We start from the raw sequence: 18,460 nt of genomic DNA, 5'->3' as shown, positions 1-18,460 counted from the left end.
AAGATGTTCTTTGGGAACGCAGGAATAAATGGGTTTTATGCAATAACTAATGATAATACAACCACTCATTTATACACAACAGCCTTCAATTATCAACCATTTAAGTAAGAGGCACGCAGCTCAGAAAAGCAAAAATCACCATGGCCTGACAAAGAGGGGATCCATTGGAGGAACAAGGAGCCTGTGCCTCCTCTTGCTGCAGCCCAGCCTGTCTGATAACAGAGCTGTGGTAATTGTCCATCATGAAGATGAGGGGTGGACTCACAAATGCTGGCTTTGCCCTAATGAGCGTAATCATCCATCATCAGTGGGAAGGAGGAGGTTCCTCCAGAGGGCAAACCGGAGCAGGAGGAGAAACTTAATGTCGCTCTTCAAAGCATCCTCTGTAAGAGCTCTTCTCTCTCTCCCCGCCTCGCCGATTTTAAATGGAGACCAGGAAGACTTGCCTGTTCTTCATAATTAATTCACCAAACAGCTGGTAATAGCTTTAGATTTTTATTTAATCTCAGGATAATATTTGCTGCAACTTTTAAGTGAATCACAGAAAAGGTTCCTCAATAACCTTGCTATGAACATGAAGGCAAGCAAAGATCAAAATGCCCCAACTTCCCCTAGGGTCCTCTCCTTCCCCTATAAATATAAACACAAATAACTTGGTCTCCTTACAACCTGGTGGTATCCAAGGGATGATAAGGAAAAAGCAACTCTGAGAAAGAATGCAAATGGAGATTTCTCAAAAAAAAATACCAGCATGTCTCAGGAAAGCGACATGTTTTTTTAATTACTGTGCATCAACCCTCAACAACCTCTGGCTCTGTTCATGCTACTGCAGATCTACTCCAATTGCCTTTGGGTACTGGTCACAGTCCACCTGCAACAATACACTTCTCCCACAACATGCTACAAATTCACTCAAAAGGTAGGAGAAAGTAGCCCACTCTGAGTGCTGCATAGACATAGCGAGACCCGAGACACCAAGAGCATGGTGATCACGATGCTACTGAAGATCATTATCAGTGACTTGGATCATTAGATGCAATGCACCCTTTGAGTTTGTGGACAAAATCAAATTTGGGAAAGCAGGAGATACAGCAGGATCTTGGAATACATAGCTTGCAGATGTCTCTTTCAACCTAAATTTTTCCACGATTCTAGGACACACAGACAACACACTGTTTAGAGTTTCCACTTCTGCTTCTGGTAGCCACCATCTACATAGTTGCTTTCCTGGCAAACTAAAAGTTGGCTGGACAAGCTAGATCTACCCTCTGACTCTGCTACGTTGCAATCCCATTTCACATAAGTACACTAATTGCATGATCTGGACATGTGGGAAACACTAGTTCTGTGCCTAATGACACTGAGATAATTGGCTGGCATATGGCACCATAAAGGCTGATCCCGGCAGCATCAAAGTGGTATTTGTCACCTCCCAGAACTGGGTGTTGGCAAAGAGCAGCAGCGATTGCTTTCAAAATACCATTTGTCTAAATAGCAAGCCTTAGGACTTTTCTGGGCATGAAATGTCCACAGCTGCACATTTGTTCAGTAGGAATACTTCAATCTTTCATGGGCATCATTAGACTGAACTGTTTGGTGCAGATACTTATGGAGAGGTGAACAACAGCAACACAGCCTGTAAAGGTGGAGAAACAGATCTATAGTCAAAATACTGATTTACTGCAAGAAAGGAGGGTTCAAGAAATGTAATAAATGTAACTCTGAAAGCACTGTTGATCTGTTGGAGTTCAATGCAGCAGTGAATCCTCCCAGTGCATATTGTGGCTCATAAAATAATAAGAAATAAATTTAAGAGAAACTTTTGCTGTAGTGAAATATGCTCAGAGAGTACTGTAAAATTGTCTAGCCTGAGTAGAGCACAGAAAAACGTGACACCGTGTTGACAAAGCTTTATGCAAACAACTCACCTAAACACACGTTAATTTGCAGAATATACTGTACTGTACCGTTTTGCTACATCACATTCCAGGAGTTAAGAGAAAAAGTAAAACATATGGATTAAACCCTGCTACAATAGAAATATACCATTTGAATGTGTAATGTGTAATGCAGAATACATGCTAAGCATATTCATATGCTCCTGAACATCTATTTTTTTTCCCCAAAACAATACAGACAGACAAGCAAGTTTAGAACAACAGCATATATTGCTTCGCATGATGATTCAGAATGAAGAAGGACTAAGCTCATCTTCAAAATGACTGTATTTTTTTCTCAGGGAGCATTATTTTTACAAATCCAGAGAGCACTATCTATTAAGTCCTCCACTTATCAGTACTGTTAATTCATTGCATGAATAATGAATACGCATTCTTGTCTGAAAGCAAAACTGAGAAAGCTAGAGTACTGAACAATGGGATGGAAAACTGTGTACCTAAGGTGATGTGAGCCTGCCACCACCTTGATCCTAGGTGGTCCTTCTGCCAGCTTGGGTCTCTAGGGCAGGATCCGCACGGGAAAGCACCTGGCACATTTGCAGTGGTACTGCTGGTTATAGCCCCTGTTGCAGTTATTTCCCCAGCTGCAGCAACTTCTGTTATCCACAGTTAAGCTGCACGAATGTCAGCCAACTACCTCAAGCGCTTTGCAGAATACTAGAGACCAGGGGGTGAAGACACACAGTGATGATGATCTTTTAGGTCAACCGTAGGCAAAAAAGACCCTCATGACACAGTAGCTTTCGCCCCCGTTCCCACTCAGCAGGGTTACTCTCAAATAAATGTGGCTGATACCCAGTTAGGTTTCCAAGCTGCACACATTTATGCCAATCTGTCAGAAGGATGTGCTGCCGCCAGGTGTGACAGGAGGGTTCTGGGCACAAAAGGCCGATGCCAAGAAGGGAACGGCAGACTGCTGTCTCGAGCTTCTCAGTGACGTCTGCTCTGCACGATGCTCCTGCACTGTGCCAGCTCTGCAGTGCCATATGGCTATTTATACTTTGTACCATGCACCTACTGGCACGTGCACAGCTGATACACAGGGTGCTGGCATGGAAGTCAGAGATGCCCAGGGTCTCCTGATGTGCTTTCCGATCTTCAGGATGTCACTTTATTTTCCCTGTGCCACCAGATATCTTCGTAAAGCCCCTGAGAGCCAAATACAACACATCTGCCTTCTGCTAGACCTTTCCCACACTTGCTTTTAATCTCCCTGTAAAGTTGAAATATATTTTCTAGAATTTGCTGAGAGATTCTGGAGTTCAGCCTTTTTTCATGCACGGGCCCTTCCTCACTCACTGGGGGCAGGAGGAGTTCTGCTTCTCTCCAAGAACATCCACTCCTCCCCAACTAGTTTCCCTTGCTCTTACCTGATGGAAGAATCCCTCTGCTCAGTACAGGGTTTTCTGCAGCTGCATTCAGGATCAGAACTTTGATAACTACAAATCAGACAAGAGTTTCAAGTCATGTCTTGGGAAGAGATGGATTTTATATAAGAAAAACCTATTCATTCCTACAGTATTTGGGACCAGACAAATGATATTCACTGCACATTGACCACTTTTGGTCAGAGGGATCCTCATCTCCCAATGACAAGCCAAAAGCTTCATTGCTTCACTGTGACAAAGAATCCATTGAGAGAGAAAATCTTTCTGTCCAGGAACTGCATATCCTCAAACGGTTTGTTCCCTCACTTGGGTAGATTGAGCCTGCATTAGTTCTGCACATGCATATTTATGTTTTCTCATTGCAAAGATAGAATGGATATAAAAAGAGCACCCTGATACGAGAAAAAGCTGCTTGCCTGCTTTGTCCATGATGTGGTCATTTGTTATTCACCAGATATTACCTGCTGCCCAAGGAAAAGTACGTCATAAATATAGGAAGTTTTCAAACCAAATGTTTGATGTGCTTGGATAGGAAACGAGGATGAAAATAAACCATATGTGTCCATTGAAAATGCACACATCACATTATAAAGGATGGTGCAAAACAATCATGAATCTGTCACCTCAGTAACATACCATTATTGTGCCTCCAGAGCATACCCAGTAGCACAGGTTGCATCTCTATTTCTACATCCATAACTGAAGACATTTCCCTCAGCAGAAACAGCAGGACAGACAACCCACGAGAAACTTGGTGGCTTTCTGCTGAACATTTTTAAGGACACAGCAGTTGAATTTTTTTCCTCCTTCTTTATTTAGTGAATACTGTTTTAGGGCTCTCGTGAGATTTTTCTGTCACCTAATTTTAATTATTATGTTTTGAATGGGAAATTAAAAGGCAATACTTCCATCAGCAAGCATGCTTGACTTCTACCTTAACTGGAAAGGTATAGCAATATGACTTTGATAAATATTTGTTATATCTGATGATTATTGCATCAGCATCATTTTTACATTTATGACATAAATCATAAACATGCCCCCATGACCCAACATTTGCCATCTGAAATGGATAACTAGAATAAAAACTTAACAGTAAAATAAGAAACAAATGGCACAAGGTAAAAAAAAAAAGCCAACCAGCTATACAAACAGTCATGAATTTAAAAGTTTACCACCATAGCCTGTAGAAATCAGATAAACTGTAACCATTCAATTAGATTAACAGGTTGTTTTTTTTTCAATTTACTTGATTAAAACTAGCTGATGTGAGTCATATTGATATCCGCTGAGTGAAAAGAAGACAGTGCTTGGGCCTGGGTCCTGGGTGAGTTCATGAGTTACAGATGTGGTCAGGAGGGTTCATCCTGTGTCTGACCAGAACATACAGTTCACCCACTAAATGTAAACTCCTCTAGTGGAGATGATTCCTTCCATTATTTCAAGTCTTGAGGTGGTATACAGGTATTCCTAATAGCAGCCAACTCCCTTTTCCTAGCAATCAGTGACTGAGTTTACAGGGACAATTTTATCTGCAGCATTTTGTGCTCCCAAAAACAAACCTCTAAAGCCTGTTTCCATCAAAAAGCTGGAACAGCCATAAGGCAGTGCCTAATGCATAATTAGTACAAAGTAAAATGTCGGAGACTAAATTCTCAGACAATGTAAAATAGCTAAACTCCACTGGAATTTCCTGAGATATCCTGTCCATTTATAGAAGCAAAGGATCTGGAATATCACACTGATTTCTTCTTGTTTGTCTGAAGGCACTCACTTTCAGCTCTGTCAACTACTTTCAAATATCTTAATTAAGGTTTTTCAAAGTGCAGAGGAATGGATGGGTGAGAGAGCTCAGTAAATTATGGATTGTCATTTGGATTCTGCCAACTTAAATCTGGTTCAGTTCACATGGAAGAGGTTGTTTTGATGGTTTCCCAACAGCCCTTCATAAGCCTTAGAAAACAACCATTCATTTTTTTCCTCCTGATTCTTGTTCTTCAAGACAAGGTCTGTGCTGGAGGGTGAGAAGTTGTATGTTGTGTATCGGAATTGGACACCTAAAAGCAAGACTACATAGGAATGCCAAGTGGCATTCCACTTTTCTCTTGGTGTTATCCAGGCAAACCACATCTGCCAAATGAACTTAAGAAAAATGATGGCATATTCAGCAATCAAGATGCAGTTGATATGCAAACATGCCATGGTTACCAATATTTACATACACAGTCCTGCCTACTGTTCTTCTGCAAGTGAACGGCACAGTAATCCTTGAGGACTAAAATAAAGAGAACCCAAGTGTATCTCCACAGTCACCTGCCACAGTCCTGCCAGTGCTTACACAGGGAACTATTAATGCAGAGCTGGTTCTTGGATTTGACTGATGACACTAGCATGGGGCATAACCAACAGTATTAAGCTCCTCTGTATTTAGGGTCTGAAGAGTGCTCCTGGCAGGGAAAATCCGTGAGCTTTCTTCTTCTACTAGCGAAGGAGCTGAGACACATTTCAGAACACATTATTAAAGAAAGGGGAAGTCTATACACTAGCTTGTGAGCACAAATTTCCTCCACTGATTAAAGCAGGTCTACCACGTCAGCACCGCTGAGTCAGAGCACCAGATTAATTCTAGAAATGCTCTGTGTAACAGCCAGCAGCAACGAGGAAGGCCACCGTCAAGGTTACTGTGTCGCTCCTTCAGGATAGGGTCCTTAAATAAATCATGAAGATGGTTTGTAGCTGTTCTCTTTCCTTAGTGTTCAACTCCAAGCCTGCTGGCCAGGGCATGGAGAGGGAAAGCACTCATTAACAGAGGTGGAAATTTGGATTTGTCATCCAGCTGTATCAAAACCACAAATAAGGCACAAGTTTTACACCTGGACCCTTCGCTCTTCTAGTCCTGCAGTGAAACAAGCAGCAACAGAAGTCACGCTGCATCCTTAAAGGATTGCTCTGCGTGCCCTGTCAAAGGTGATGAAGGTCTACCTCATCACTCTTTCCAGAGAGAACATATTTCTCTGTACAGGTGCACAGGTGACACCAGCCAGCTTGAGAGAAGGAGGAGGAGGAAAGAGGCACTGATGAAGAAAGCTGGCCCTCTAGCACTCCTCCAGGACAAGCAGTCCTGTCGGCAGCAGCTCAGAGACCCTCCTACAGAGATGCAAGACACAAGGACCAGAGGGCTCCCCCCCTGCCCCTCTCTTGCACAAAGACCTTTCTAAAGCCACAGCCAGGGACCTCCATACTAACCATGCCTAAAGCTCTTGCCATCCAAAATCACCCTTATGTGCCCAGGGTTCAAATGAGACCAACTGTCTCAAAGCCTTTCCATCCTTCAAAAATCATGAATGTGTTTTATGGCAGCAGCCACTGCTTTTTATCATCAGATTTCCAGTTTATTTTTTTAAACCTTTGCTTTAGGTTTTAAGGTTTTTGAGACTTACATTTTGTTAGATTTTTTTTTCTTTTTTCCCATAAGTAGGTGTTAAAAATCTTTGTCTTTCTCTAAGATTTCTCTCGCAACTACGTCACCAAGGGTGCTGGAGCTTTGGGACAAACCCATTAATTTTGAAAGTTCTAACAAGAGGCATGAGTTTATAATCAATGATGATATCAAATGTATTACACAGTCTACGAACATTTACCTCATAAACAGGTATGCATATATACTTGAGGAATGATTTCACATGACCAGTGATTCTAGACAAACCATAAACTGCCCATCAGCAGTTATTAATAAGAAGGGCTCTGAGCTTCAGTGAACAAGCTATTAATTACATACTCACTATAAATCTTAGAGTAGTTACTTCTCCAATATCAGAATGGAGACATTGCTGCATATGCACGTAAGCATACCAAACATCATTCATCAACGGAAGTTAAACTAGATGACTGAAAAGTTACGGTAATGTTCCTACCTCCAAAGACATGCTTTTCTTGTTGTGCATGTGACAGCTAATATTTGAAGTAGTGAAATGAGTGATGATGCTACTACTGACCTGTTTCACGGAATCACAGAATATCAGGGATTAGAAGGGACCTCAAAAGATCATCCAATCCAATCACCCTGCCGGAGCAGGAACACCCAGATGAGGTTACACAGGAAGGTGTCCAGGTGGGCTTTGAATGTCTCCAGAGAAGGAGACTCCACAACCTCCCTGAGCAGCCTGTTCCAGTGCTCTGTCACCCTCACTGTGAAGAAGTTTCTTCTCATATTTAAGTGGAATCTCTTGTGTTCCAGTTTGAACCCATTATCCCTTGTCCTACCACTGGTTGTCACCAAGAAGAGCCTGGCTCCATCCTTGTGACACTCACTTTCAGTACTTGTCTGCCAGTCTTAGTTTTGCTAACGTGTGCAACAGCCCACACCCCAAAAGTCAAGAGCAGGATGCAGAGAAATAACACTGACCATGTGGGTGTAAGTCAGCAGGAGAAACTCAAAGAGTTACGAATACTCACATACTGCCCGACTGATACATGCCATAGCTGCTAGGAAATACCTTCTGGTCCATGCATGGAAGCCCAAACATGAGGGCATGGATGGCACGCAGGTCTTAGCTTTACATGAAGCAGGACTCGGCCACAATGTACTCCCAGATCTAGGAGGCAGAAAACGTTCTCAAGCTCCTGAGGGTCAACATGGCCTCCTTTATAGTAAGCACTATCAAGAATGAAGCTGTCCAAATACAAAGGTATCAAGGAAAAAAAAAAAAAAACACACAAACAAACCAACACAACATTTAACTATTCCAGAATGAAGAAAACAGACATAAAAAAAGCAAATCACTTTTTGTAGGTTTTGGCTTTGGGTTTTTTTTTTCCCCTCTTTTTCAATAGAAAACAAAAGTTCAGAAGTTCAACAAAGAAGGTGCATTTGGACATGTTATGATTGCAGACCATCAGAAAATCCTGATAGAAGCTGTATCAAGACTTTAGCTAGATACAGCATATACAGTTTTAATATAAAAAATGGAAATCAGTTTCAGTGAATGGATAAGGCACTTCAGTCTTAAATACAGTATTGCAAAACTAAAATGATGAATAATACAGATTTTATTTCTTCTTGTTACACCACAAGCAATAACAAATATTTTATCAATACGAATGCATGTGGATAGGAAAGACTGTGAGGTTTTGTTTAGTTTTCAAGTAAGCATTTTCATTTTATTGGAGGTAGATAAACTTATTCCCCAGCCTTCTGTGAGTGGAGCCTTTGTTAATTTTACTACTAGCAAGCCCTGTGATTTTCTGTAGGCAAATTTCACAAGCAGCAATGTGAATTCACACAGAGTGGGCCGTATGAGCCTGTCAGTTCATAAAAATAAGTTCTGCTCCGTTTTTATGGTTGTTCCTATAAACTCCACAAAGTTGGACCGACAGCAGGTGCTTAATAGTTAGAGTAGCTGACAAGTAATCAGGACTTGTGCCTTCTTGAGTCTTCTACTAACTCAGGACAGGAACGCAATAAAAGCCCTGGGGGTCTCTCACAGAGCAGCCTCGCTGCCTTCATAATGACACTCCACCACCAGTGTCCCATAAAGAGGTTTTGGGGGCTCAGTCAGATGGGCTTTATGGCATACTTTGAGACTCTCAGCTGAAAGGTGCTGCCATCAATGTTTCTCAACTGTAGGGCCTTAAAACATGGTGCTTACATCAGTATATGCTCTGTTGCTCAAATCAATAAAAAATAATAATTTAAGGAAGCTCATTTATATATACAGATACTTTAGTGACAAATACTAGTGTTCTGTTAATACTGATCTTTAGGACCTTGCCATGAACCAAGAACAGATATGAGGACAGAGCAGTGAAACCCAGATGTCGGGGTCCTGAGCTCTATACCTTATTTACCTGACCATGCTGCCCCCAGAAAATTACATCTTTTATTTATGTGTGAAGGGAAGCCTGAAAATATACTACATTCATTTTCCAAAATGTCTTGCAACTATACCTCATATGCGCATGATCCCTAAAGAGAGTGGGTAGAGACAAGAAAGTCTGTTGCAATATTATCAAAAATGAAGAAGCTTATTTAGCATTTTTTAATGCCAGCCCCATTTCAGAATCTCAAAGCTTTGTATTTTCACAAATGAGCTTTGAAGGGTCTGTGGGGGTTTTGTCCTACGAATCTAATATTGGTAAAGTTTTAAGGCAAGGATAAGACAATATTATGGAAAGCAAAGCCAATTGTTATTAGCCTCTCAATCTTTTTTCATGAAACAATTCTGCAGTTAAAGCAAAAAGCAAATGCCAATATACCCTTCCAGAGCAGTCTATTCAATTTTAATTGTAAGTGCCATTTGTCACAGAGTTAGTTGCTTCCTTGCTATGCCTGCAGCAAGTTCCAATTCAAGTACATTAAGCAATTGGCCTTTTGATAATCCAATGAATTGATGGCATTGCAACTTTGTTATAGTTGGATTGCTTATCAAATAACACTTGTGGAAGTCTTGATCTTCAAATAGGAAGTGAAAGTAAGGCAGAAGCGAGAGTAAAGGGAATTCACAGAAATTAGCTGTTGTATTCTACCTAAAATTTTTTAAAGTTTGCTCGTTTGAGGTTTTTTTTAGGCTCTGCCTAGGACAAAGTATGTTCAACATTTATAGCACAGACTTTTTTCATCAGATATAACACTGTGAAAGCGAAGAGTCGAAAAGTTGGAAAGCTGGTTTTGAAGGATGAGACTGCATTGTAAACTCATCAGGATAGGAACAGTACACATTGGTACACACTGTCACAGTATTGGCACTGTGCATCCCCGATTTTAATTGGGACCCCCAGGCATGGCTGAGTTAAAAACAACAAAGAGCAGCTCTAGTAATACTGAAAAATTATCCAAATTTGGAAATCTCGGCTATCAATTCAAAAGAATATTTTGTCCTGAATCTCTGGGCAGTTGTCATGTTTTGTTGCTTAGTTGGGGTTGGTTTTTTTGGTTTTAATTTCCACGGCAAATTGACATTTTTGTGAAAATACGTTTAGCCTCAAATCCAGTTTTCTATTGAAAAGTAGATTAAAACATAAAATGCAGCTAGCCCTACCTTTACATTGTGATTAATAACAAAGGATGAATATTAAATGTAGAAGACCAAAATCTAAACAGAAGCTGTTGGACTAGAAAACATGTCTAGAGCCACCTTTAAAATAATGGAGGCAACTTAAAACTATACAGGTGCTATTTCTCAAAATGTGCAAACTTCACATGAGATACATAGGACTATGAATATGATGTCATCAGTAGCTTTGACCTGTCCTTATGCTTCTCTCTACAGGCCATAAGCAGTAGTTGAAATACATAACATAGCTAACTGCAAGAGAGAATCAGTACATCTGGGAGAGGGGATAGAGTACTTAAAAGGCAATCTCTACCATTTTATTACTCTGTTTCAATTAAATTCTCCATGGAGAGTAAACTTTTTTTTTTTAATTGAAAAAAGTTAACCTTTGCAATTTGGGGGATTTATTTTCAATGTAAATGATTGTTTCCAAGGTGAGTGCTCACTTGGCCACTTGACTAGTCAAGCATCTGAAAAAAGGGAAAGTCAGAAGGAAGATAGTAGCAGTAAGAGATTTTTCTATAAATATGAAAAAAAAAAACCAATATGTTGTGCAGATTTGTGTGATATTAATCCACAGAGATTCTAATTAGCAAATTAATGCTGGGCCTTTTGATAAAAATAGCTATTCTAAGCATCACCTTTTCTCTCCTAATTGATCCTAAGCATTTAAGAACTATTTTGTCGCATAAGAATTGAACTTTCCCTTTTCACTATAAACTACAATTCCTTGTTGGTACAAAAGAAGTCCTCACTCACCCAGTTTGCTTTTGTATTGTACCAGAATTGCCTATCTCTAGTTGTCACGAAGGAAAATAAGAACTGCCATCCTAATACAGGTCAATGTCCATGTTGACCCCAAATCCCTCTTCAAAGGTAGACAATAGTAGTTGTTCACATGTCTATGACTCTCCTAATGGATATTTATGCCCTAAAACACTGTTCTTTAGCTCATGCAATTTATCTCCAGTCAAAATGTAAAGTTCTGAAGAACAATGAGTGTCTCCAGATTTCAACTCACTGAGCATTAACATGAACTGTGGTCCGTGGCAGGCTCACCGTGCAGCTTGAAAACTCCACATGCGCCTCCACTGCTACCACCCTTTCCCCGCCTTTTCCTCAGCCACTCTCTCATCTGCTTTGTGCTGCTGTGGCATTGCTGGACAAGCCGGACAGGCTTTAGAAAGCCACTTCTGAACAGCCTCTAGCACGACAAAGCACAATCTGGATGTTGAGCATAGAGGCTTCAGTCAACCTAAAATGAGTCACGGGTAAGTTTTCTAAAACTGACTTATGAGAGAAAAAGTTATTTATTTCTTTTTCCATTTTTCTTCCCAACATGCTCTTATTTTCTACCCACAAAGTGTATGCAGGTTAAAGAAATTATCTTGTCTAGCACATACATGAAAACTGACATTTTAAACTTTTTTAGCTTTTAAATGTTTCAAAAGAAATTAAATTTTTCAGCATCTGAGGACAAAAATAAAAATCAGACTTAGCCTGACAAGTTCTGAAGAGTGTAAGAGTGAAAATTGCACATTACAGGTCTGTGCCCCACATGACTGCCAATAGATCATTCCCTTCAAGCAAACATTGAGCTTACTTAGCAACAACCCATCTCCAGTTTTCACCTGACAAGCACCGTGGAAGGGGTTCAGTTCATAGATGACTGATAAGCTTCTCATAGACTTACATGTTGAAAATCCCACCCTGTACCAAATCCTTTCAAATATACACAGTTTAATTTAACTGGGTTCCCTACAACACCTGGGCAATCATGGAAAAACCAAATTATGTTTGGAGATAAAGAATCCGTGTCCCTCAAAGAAGGCTGAAATGTTTTCCCAGCCCCTTCCTTCAGCTGCCCATCTGTTATCACACGCTGTTATGTCAAACTCAATCTCAGAATCGTTGGCACAAAAGGACGGGACAGTCTCAAGTGGGTGACATGAATAAGGAGTGACATTTGCAATATTAGTAACATGAGCTGGAGAGATAAATCAGCGGCTCCAACCCTTGTTGCTCTACCCAGTAACTCCTCCTGTGCCAAAAAGAAGTGCTCTACCCCTCTATTACCTTATTACTCTAGATTGTGGAAGTAATGTTTTTCAGCTGTGATGGAGGATGAGGTAGAGTAGCATAGATATACATACTTGAAGGCAGGCTTATTTGTCTAAAGGCCTTCTAATTTTCTGTCACATTTTGGTCCAATAAAATCTACTACCCCTCCCTCCAGACTCTGCCTGTTAACTCCATAGGCCATTATTAATGCAATTTTGTATGATATTCTGCCTAGATCAGTACAATAAAGTATCACCTAAAGACTTGACTTCTAGTTTAACAGTTGTCTCTCTTCAACACACTTGGGACTCCTTATCAGGTAAATATTTCATTTGATACACCCAAAGCAGGCAATTAATAGACCATCTGCATACCCATCATCCAGATTTCCTCTTCATAAGCCTCCTTTCAAAGCAAATGCAATCTGATTACAAGCATCTAATGACAGCTCATGCCAAAACCCTGTTGACCAAAAAGTCTCCTTCTCTTGTCCAAGTTCGTGCCACAACAAAATTCGGGTTGGAGGCAATAAGCCAGTTATGAAATTATACATCAAAATCCTAACCAGAAATCAATGCACATCTTAGTAAAGGGCAAGGGCCAGGTTCTGCCATTCTGCTGTGGATGCACAATGCCCCATGATATGTGAAGCAGCTTTACAGTGTTAGGACTGCACAAGTATTAAGGTGCCACGGAATCCAAATGAGAGGAAATCAGTCTGAATCAAAGCCAAAGCATATTAGAAACCTAACAAGACATTTCCACAGTAATTTTCTGGAAAGAGCAACTAGCTTCAAAGTTTCAGAGTGTTTTGCAATACAATTCAATAAACCTCAAATTAAAGAATTCATCTGAAATGTCCAGAAATCTACTGCCCATCAGAAAAACAAGTTAAACACTCAAATACATGCACTTTTCTTTATGCCTAAAACCTCTTCTTGTGTTCTCAGTTTTCTCTCTTTTAATTTCATCCTTCTGTCATCCAATATTAGCTAATGAGATACACAAGGCATTCAACTATTTGAGGCTGCTACTTTCTCTCTAAAAAGTTTTAATGAAAAAAGTTTGCAGGCACTACAATTAAATAAAAATAGTGTAGGACCACTACTTGTGATTTTCAACAAGCTGCCAGCCTTTTTTCTCTCCTCACTTCTTGCTTTCCCCAATTAAACAAAAAAAATAAAGTATTTTTTTAGGTCAGTCTCCAGAAATACATTTTGTTTTGGAATTTATGCATGTGTTATTTAAAAAAAAAATCACTCAGCAGAATCAAATTCATATCTAATGACAACAAATGATGACAGTTATTGAAGAGTTCATTTTCTTTAATCATCCTGTATGTGGAAAGGGAAGGGGAAAACAAACAAACAAACAAGTCTTACTCCAACAGAGACTTAAAAAAATAATAAATACAAGAAATATACTCTGAAAAGATGTGCAGAATATTAATAGAGTTTCCATCATCATCTCGAAAGGTTTCAACAGTCCCTAGGGTTTAAGTCTCATGTTGCAGTTCTGGATACCTTAATGTAAAATTAATACTGGTACAATATAACCTTGCTGTTCCTCATTCACATCTCTACTAACTTGGCTTTTTTATAGCACTTTCAGACCAGATTTAAGAAGAACATTCAGCTGCTGAACTATTTAGCTGTATCTCACTTGGCACATCTTGCCCTTCAGATAGGAACATATCTATAAACTGTGGCAAAAACTGCTCATAAAGCAAAGTGCTGAGTTTATCAGTAAAATGACAGACAGACTTTACGGTCTTCTGAAAAGGCTTCCTATCTATAAATTAGCTGCAAATATTCTCATTCTTTGTAGATGCACTGTGAAACCTAATAAACTTTTTGCCTTACAAATACCTTGATAGGACACAGCTATAGTTATCAAATTGAAATAATTGACTCTCAATTACTTTCCTCTGGTTGTTATGTATTACAGGACAGAGCTAACGCCTGCTCTGTCTCAGCAGCTATTTCTAGAACACCAAAATATCCACTCTAATTTATCTCATCTTTAAATAAAATTGTCTTCATCTTTCTCATCTTTCCTCCTGTGGATGTTTCATCACTTTTGCCACCAGGCTGTGGAATCCTCTTCTGTCTGCTCTATTTTTTATACCACAGAGAGTTACCATGAAATGCAATATTCACAGGGCAGGAGGACCATCATTTCCCAGAAGCACTCTTCAATCTTTTGAATATTACGTTCCATCATTCATTTGCTTTCTGAGTATCTCTGCACACTAAACAGAGCTTGTACTTCTAGGAATTCTGTTCAGAGTCAGCATCTCCACACACAAGGGGACAAAAGGCAACACATTGATTAAGAAGCCTTTAACCTATGAACTACTTGCGAGATACATACATCTCTAATGCCAATCCAAGGCTATTTCACCTCATTTTTGGTATCACTGTGTAGCAAAAGCCTGGCCAGGTGCTGCCACAATGTGTCCTTGATACCAGGTGCCCAGGAAACCCTAGAGCCATTGTTAAAAAGAATTTGCTGGCTAGTGATTTGAAAAAGTCCTTCAAAAGCAACTCCCTTGTTTCTGCCACTCTAAATGGATATCCAGGCAGTTTCAATACTTATTGCCTCCATTCTATGGCAGTTAGTGCCATTGTGCTCTAGAAGAAATTATACTGCACACATCTGAAGAATATTCATAGTCTGTATCTCAGACTGATACATACACAATGCAACCATTTTGTACCAGAACTAGAATAGCTCAGTAGCTAATCGAGGCCCAAGCTATTTGGAAAACAAGAACACTGACTCATGAAAGAAGAACAAAGAAACAAACAAAAATTGAAACTTCAAAACTTTTCTTCTAATGCCAACAAGGAATGAAAGCAAGCTCTTTTCAACACGTTGTGAAAGCAAAATGGCAACCTAGTTAGTGCAGCCACTTGAACTGAAGGTTTTTGTATGTCACTTGAGTAACTTAACCACCTAGCCTCCTCCAGCTTATCTTTCCTCCATCCCCTTCACATGGCTGTCCCAAACCTGATTATTTTTTTTTCCTTACAGAAGTTCCATTTGAACTAAAATTATTCTAGACACAGTTCTGTATCTTTTAAGAGAAATTTTCAGGCACTCTATCAGTCTAATCAGAGGTGATAAGCTAGGGACAGGGTATAGATGAAGTGGGAGGAAAATTTTGAAAGCAACGTTGAGCATTGTTTCTGCTGCTGCGAGGTTGTTCTGAATGGCAGTGGAATACTGCAAAACACGTTTATTACATGAGTTCATACACACCACAGACTTACTGCAAAGATATTTATAATGACATTTTCAAGAATTCAGTAGGAGAGAGTCTATGCTATCCTAGAATGGGTTGCACTTGAAACTCAAAAAATGCTATAAATCTCCTGCTCTATAAATGTCCAGAAGCAATATAGGGATGCTAATTCCAAAGAGCATGGGCAATCTGCCTCTCCTTAGTTTGCTGAATTTTGGAGGAAGTTCTATTAACATGCAATCAGATCCACTCCCTCCTGCCAAAGGCAGACATGGAGAAGTGCTGCACACTGCAGTATCTGTTCACTTTTGTAACACCAGAGGAGCAACCAAAGTTTAATAACATTAAAGCAGATTAACTGCAGCAAAAACTAATGGACCAAAGCAGAAAGTCTCAATTGGTCAAGCCAAAGGCAGTAAGAGACTTCATTGCTCTATGCAGTGGGAAAATCAGTGTCTCAGATATGAAATATGGAAACACCCTGCCATCAGCACTATCTACACACTTCCATTTTGTATCAATCACCTTGAAATACAGTAATCACAAAACTATATCATCTCTTCACCACTTGTAAGTGATAATGCAACAGGGCTTATTATAAGTATTAATATCTCTTGATATAAGCACCAAGAATAGGTTTGGGGTTTGGTTTTTTGTTTTGTTTTGCCATTTTGGTTTGGTTTTTTTAGGAGACTCTACTCTATGCTCCTATTTAACTACTTATTTTTGCATTCAAGATAAGTTCCACAATAGAAGAGAACAAAATATTTGCAAACATGCAGAGAGACACATAACAGACCTGTAGCAATTTCTAGACTACTACTTCAGCAAAATGTTCAGGAAACATCTGGTGACTTGTTGCTGTTGTTGAGGTTTAACTTCTGCAGTCTAATACATGCTTTTTGCCCCTGACAGCTCCTCCAACAGCCAGCCTTTGTTGGATGCTTCCTGACTTGGGAGTAGCCATCACTTTTGTCTACAACAGGCTGCTGATCAAGGACTGCCAAGCACCTATTGCAAGAGTTGTTTGGCAGGAGCTGTATGTGCTGCTAATGGTGTCCCGGCAGCTGTTGCAGCAGGAGTGCAAAGGAGCCCAGAACCTCTGCTGAGGACTGAGCACAAGTAGTGATGTTGTGCTATGTGGTCTCCAACACCAGGTGAAGCAAGTGGCCTTGGCACATCAGGGGTCTTGGCTCAAACAGCATTCCTGAGCACGGATGTCACTGTTCAGATCTGAGGCTGCAAGAAGAACCTGGTGCTCAGCCCTGAGGTTGAGAACTGTGGTTTCCTCCCCTGTGGGAAGTATGCTGTTGTTGTGGCATTCATCTGCCAGGTGAAAGAGCTGTGAGAAGAAGTGAGCATGCACGCCATCAGGCAGGATAAACAGGAGATCAATATTGTCTTTGCAGAGACTTTGCAGAGCTAAAAATCCAAAACCTGCATTACAAAGCAGGAAGGAAATCTAGAAACTACCCTCAAGGGATCAAAACTCCCAAAATGGAGGAAGACCGAAACTTGTCATTTCCAGCAAGACAACTGGGGTTGTTTCTCTACTTCTAGTTCTGGAAACAGGGAAGAAAGGTCACCTTGCATCAGGGGAGGCATCAAAGCCAGCTGAACCTCAACCAAGTATCTGCACAAATAAGAAAATGGGAGTGATAGCTGTTGGAGATTCCTTCTTGCAAGGGAAAGATGAATTCTTCCTTTGGTTTGACCTGTTATCACAAGTTTGCTGCTTATCCGAGATGTTGTAAATAAATTATTGTGTTTTTTATAGCCCTCAGACTATCACCCCTCCACTGCTCATCCATGTGAGCATCCTAAACAAACGGAAGGAGCTAAAGCTCCACATGCAGTCACAGAACTGGGGCATGGTTGGAATAACAACCATGGTGGGATGGTGTGCACAACTGGCACAGTGTGATGAACAGGTATACGCACTCTTCAGGAAAGGTAGGCAGGGAAAACACAGAGGAGGGTTGGCCCTCTCTCTGGAGGAGCAGCTCAAATGGCAACACGGTTAGATTCGGGCCATCCAGGATACCTCTGGGTGGTGTTAACAAGAACTTTGTGATTTCAACACTGGAGGACCAAATAAGGGTGAAGAACATTCCCCCGCTCAGGACAGCCATTCAGCAGGTTTGTGCAGAGTCCATCTTTGAGATTTGCTAGACCTATCTGGATACATCCACAAGCAACCTGGTCTGAGGTTCATTGCTGAGCCTGTCTTGAGCAGGAGATTGGACTAAGGACCTCCTCTGGTCCCTTTCAACCTGAGGGACTCTGAGACTCTGGGGAAAAAGTCCTCTAATTCAGTGGCAATCACAGATCTGTCTGCAAATAAAAGATGGTAGTCAGAGATAGACACATTTATCCATGTGCATGCTGTTATGTACATTTTTCCTTTTTAATAAAAATTATATGCATTTACATGAGACAGATGTGTTAAAGAGGCTTATACTTTAGACAAATAAGCACAAAAGTAAAGTCCAGACCATCTACCATTAACTAAACTAGGATAACACTCCTATGCTTAACTTATTCCACAAAGCTCCCTAATAAACGTACCACGTACCTTACAAGATATAAGGCTCAGGTTCATAGTCCTGACCCTACAGCCTGTATTATTTTATTTTTATATATATAAATATATACACATATATGGCTGCAGAACTGAGCATGGCAAAGCAGGCTGAAGACACATCACCTAACATCAGCCATCTAAACAGAAGTTTACTCTTTTCTCCAAGGTTT

The 18,460-nt window shown here is 40.3% G+C and overlaps 1 protein-coding gene across 9 annotated transcripts in view; it reads right to left on the bottom strand.

Moving 5' to 3' along the window:
* PDE1C (phosphodiesterase 1C) overlaps positions 1 to 18,460 on the bottom strand; it is a 380,734-nt gene that overhangs the window by 207,295 nt on the left and 154,979 nt on the right. Inside the window, exon 4 of one of the 9 annotated variants that reach the window (XM_071804708.1) lies at positions 3,329 to 3,397. The exons of the other annotated variants lie outside the window; for them this stretch is intronic. Within the exon in view, the coding sequence (XP_071660809.1) occupies positions 3,329 to 3,397 (69 nt within the window). The remainder of the gene's footprint in view (positions 1 to 3,328; positions 3,398 to 18,460) is intronic. 9 annotated transcript variants of the gene reach the window in all.

Source organism: Patagioenas fasciata, chromosome 2 (genome assembly GCF_037038585.1).
Source record: "Patagioenas fasciata isolate bPatFas1 chromosome 2, bPatFas1.hap1, whole genome shotgun sequence".
NCBI lineage: Eukaryota > Metazoa > Chordata > Aves > Columbiformes > Columbidae > Patagioenas > Patagioenas fasciata.
This window is presented reverse-complemented; position numbering and strand designations above follow the sequence as displayed.